Source organism: Trichechus manatus, unplaced genomic scaffold (genome assembly GCF_000243295.1).
Source record: "Trichechus manatus latirostris isolate Lorelei unplaced genomic scaffold, TriManLat1.0 scaffold00138, whole genome shotgun sequence".
Lineage (NCBI taxonomy): Eukaryota > Metazoa > Chordata > Mammalia > Sirenia > Trichechidae > Trichechus > Trichechus manatus.
In genome coordinates, this window is record NW_004444074.1 from 2,932,803 (window position 1) to 2,937,300 (window position 4,498).

Consider the following 4,498-nt stretch of genomic DNA (forward strand, 5'->3'; position numbering starts at 1 on the left):
GATTGACTTATTTCACTCAGCATAATGTCCTCCAGTTTCATCCATGTTATGAGATGCTTCACGGATTCATCATTGTTCTTTATTGTTGCATAATACTCCATTGTGTGTATGTACCATAGTGTGTTTATCCATTCATCTGTTGCTGCACCTCTAGGTTGTTTCCATCTTTTTTGCTCTTGTGAACAGTGCTGCAATGAATATGGGACATCACAATATTCTTGTGAAGAAACTTAGAACTCTGTGATATAAATGCCTTATTACATTTTATTTACTATGTTGAGGAAAGATCACTGTTTTCATATAAAGACGTGTGTTTTGTTATTTGTAGGCGTTTTGGAATTGGGTAGAAAATTATCCGGATGAATTTACAAAGCTATACCAGATTCCACAGACTGATATGGCTGGTAAGGATAAGATTGATTTTTTTTTTTGTCTTTTAAACTGTTATTATGAGGGAAAAAGTTATCACTTTTAAAAATTTTTTTGTTATTAAGGGGATTTTACATCTTCAATTATGAACTAATGTCAAAAAGGAAATAGTATTTTTCTCTCATACTTCTAAATTACTCCCAACCACTTTCCTTTCCTTTGAGAAAATAAATAAAGAAGTTTGAAATTTGGGGTATTTGATGGCTGTTTATTGTAGAGAAGCAGTTTTCTGGTCTCTGAGACTTCACTTTGTATTTAGGGAGATGTGTATAAAGCAGTAATATTCTTACCTATGATGTAAGAGTTCTTGGGACACAACTGCAAGGCAGAAAATACTCCTGGGGAGCTTTGGTAATTTCCCTTTGGCAAGCTGTCCAGTCTTAGTTGCTTGGGTACATTGCACTTTGCATAATGCCCTGCACATTGGGACTACACATTTGATAGGCCATTCTAAAATACGAAGTTTTCCAGGATGGATCAGGGTAACTCTTCTAACATATAGATGATATAACCTTGCTTGTCTCCTTGCCTGAATGAATTTGGGTAGTTGTTCAAGTGATCTTCCAAGTTTTTCTTTTAAAATGTAGCCTTTGGGTTTATGGATAGTGGCAGCTTTTAATGCCAGGGATTTTCTTCTCATCTAATAGTGTGATTTGATACCTTTTTCATGTAGAGTGTGCAGAAAAACTGTTTGACTTGGTGGATGGTTTTGCTGAAAGCACGAAACGTAAAGCAGCAGTTTGGCCACTACAAATCATTCTTCTTATCTTGTGTCCAGAAATAATCCAGGATATATCCAAGGATGTGGTTGATGAAACCAACATGAATAAGGTAAGGAGGGCAAAATTATTTCCATAATTAGTACAGATGTGAAGCAGTTTATTTTACTCAAGGTGTGTGTTACTTTAGGTTTAGCGTTCTTTAAGTACAATATATTGCAGAGGACCATTTCTAATTATAATAATCTTAAATCTCTTTGTTGACCTTAGCAGAGACCTCCTTATGCATAATTTTATTTGATGGAACAATAATACCACTCATTGATTAAACATTTAAAGCAATCTCTTAATTTCATTCTTTTACCAGAGAAGACTAAATGATACTTCTGTTAGTGTTAACCATGGTTTCTCTAATATAGTCACTGCAAGGGTTGCCCGACTAGACTCATTACTTTTATAGTGTGATATTTCTGTGTAATTAGAGGTAGTTTCACTTGGTGCAACTACAGTTGTCTAGTGACTTGCATTAGGTATTTTAGAACAATTTTCACAGCATTTTATTATGAGGGCAGATTACTGTATATGCCATCTGTAGTGACACTGGAACTATAAGAACTGGTAATTCTAAGGGTCTCTCCTAATTTTTAAATAATAAGAGCTGGTTATTAATATTATTCTTTTATTTGAATTTCAGTATGCAGTTTGTTTTGCTATACCTTTTTTTTTTTTTTTTTTTTTCTTTTTTCTTTTGCTACTTTGGGAGACAGTACTCTTAGCTAATTAAACATGTAATGGGCTCCTGCCTGACAGGCTTGTGGGTGGAGATGTTCAGAATCAGCTTGAATGAGTCAATCCTTTGTAGAAATATTGGATAGGGAATTTATGCATTGATGGGAATATAAATGAATTTGGTAATCCTTATGAGTCCATGATTTTATGGTGTTACACCTAAGTCTATGCCCCAACTTTTCCATTATGAATGCTCCTTTTTTCATGTTAGATGTCTTTTTGAGCCCTTCAAAATAGTACTTTTAAGTTTCTGTTTATTGGGAAAAATACACATAGATAGAAAGCTACTATAAATTAGTACGCTTAAATCAATTTGTTTTAATAATCATAGCTACATCTTCTCAAATGGTTATTGGCCATTTGTATAGCTTTTGTAAATTGCTCATTTTTCCACTAAATTGCTTGTCTTTTATTGGTTTGTAGGGTTTGTGTATATACTTTTTACTTGATTTCTCTTTTTAAACTTCATGGGTTCTTTTTGCATTTGCATGTTTAAAATTTGTATGTAGTCACCCAGTCTTGTTCCTTTTGGCTCCTAGCTTTTTTGGTCAGACTTCTCCTCCCCAAGATTTTATTTTTTTATTGAGTTGTACTTAGTGTCTATATAATTCATGCTTTAAAGGGTACCATACCTTGTGCAACCATCACCACTGTCTAATTCCAGAACATTTTTATCATCTGCAAAAGAAACCCCCATACCTGTTAGTAGCCACTCTCCTACCCACACAGCCCCTGGCAAACACTAATCTGCCTTCTGTCTCTATGGATTTGCCTGTTCTTAACGTTTCATATAAACGGAATCATATACTATGTGATCTTTGTGTCTGGCACACTCCAAGATTTTTGAAATATGCTTTTATGTTTTTCTCTAGTACTTTTCTGGTTAAAAAATTTACATCTTTAAATCTGGATTTTTTAAAATGTATTTTTTTATGTATTCTCACATTTTTCTGGTCACATTCCCTCTAAGGTAGCCACTGTGGATGGCTGTCATGTATCTTTTCCATTCATATCTACTTGATCTTACAAACATTCAAATGAAAATACAAATACGTATGTATGATGGTGGTTATGTTTTAAAATGCAATCATCTTATACGTATTACTCTACATTTTGCTTTATTTACCTAAGAGTATATCTTGGCTATTCCTCAAAATAGTAGATTTAACATATTCTTTTAATATTACATAATATTCTGTTACACAGATGAGCTTCATTTATTCAGCCATTTCATTCTGAATGGAAGGCTATTCAGATTTTCTGAGTTTCTTAGACATTATAATTAATCCTTAAGTAAATATTTTTGTTCATATAGTTTTGTTAAATGATACTCTTAATCCTGTAGACTAGAATTCCAAAACTGAGATTTCTGTGTCAAGAAAATATATGTATTTTAAAATGTTATTAGTTATTTCTAGATTACGTTCCCCCAGTGTTTGCCGCAGGTCACATCTCCTCCAGCAGTGAATTAGAATGTTTACTTTCCTGAATTCTCATCAGGACTACATGTTTTTCAGCCTTTTTGATTTTTGCCAGACTGATGAGATAAACAGTGTCTCATTTTAATTTTTATTCCTCTTTCATGGATTCAGGATAATTTCATATGTTTCTTGGCCATTTGCATGTTTTCTTTTGTATAAAATGCCTGTTCATTTCTTTGACCTTTTCTCTTATGTTGTTTGCCAGTCTTTTATTAATTTGTAGGACTTTTTTGTATCTTAGGATTAGTAGTCTTTACTTTTAGTCTGTTGTAAATATTTTTCCAGTTCATTTCTTTTGAGTATAGTATGTGTTTTAGAAGAAATATTTGAAATCTACAAAGAATATAACAATCACCCATACTCCTGTTAACATTTGATATGTTGCTCATGTTTTTTCTATTTATATATGGTTTTAAAAATTGCACAAGTAATGCTTGCATAAACTCTTTAACAGAAAATTACAGCTAAAACTTAAGACTTCTTTGATTATACTAGTTCCATTTTCTTTTCTTCTCCAGAGTTAATCACTGTCAAGCGTTACATGTATATTCTTCCAGTCTAGTTTTTATATTTTTAGGAGAGCAAGGGAGATAGATAGACAGATAGAGAGATACATTCTAGTTTAGTGGTCCTCGAAGAGTGATCTTCAGACTAGCAGCTCAGCATCACCTGGAAACTTCTTAGAAATGCAAATTCTTAGACCCAGCCATAGATCTGCTCAGTCAAAAACTCTAGGAATGATGTTCAACAAGCAGTCTGTGTTTTTAGAAGCCCTCCAAATGATTTTGATGCACAGTGAAGTTCGAGAACCATTGTTCATTTAGGTCATTGTCTTTAACTGCTGTATAGTGTTCCTTCAGTTTGAATATACCATATTTTTCATTCCCTATTGTAAGTTACTTTTCTTAAAAAAATTAATAACAAAAGAAAAAAATGTTTAAAAAGAGCTCAGAACCCTGAGGTTTCAGATCTGAATTATATCTAACCAGATAATTTTTGTTATTTAAAGTTTTACTTTAAATTCAAAGCTAAAGTATATTTAGAGACTTACACTTCTTTAAAAATTTTTATTTATTTATT

The 4,498-nt window shown here is 32.5% G+C and overlaps 1 protein-coding gene across 2 annotated transcripts in view; it reads left to right on the forward strand.

Moving 5' to 3' along the window:
• Window positions 1–4,498, forward strand: part of NF1 (neurofibromin 1) — a 256,616-nt gene that overhangs the window by 67,531 nt on the left and 184,587 nt on the right. For both annotated transcript variants that reach the window (XM_004385390.1, XM_004385389.2), the window contains exons 7-8: window positions 329–404; window positions 1,103–1,260. In XM_004385390.1, the coding sequence (XP_004385447.1) occupies window positions 329–404; window positions 1,103–1,260 (234 nt within the window). The remainder of the gene's footprint in view (window positions 1–328; window positions 405–1,102; window positions 1,261–4,498) is intronic.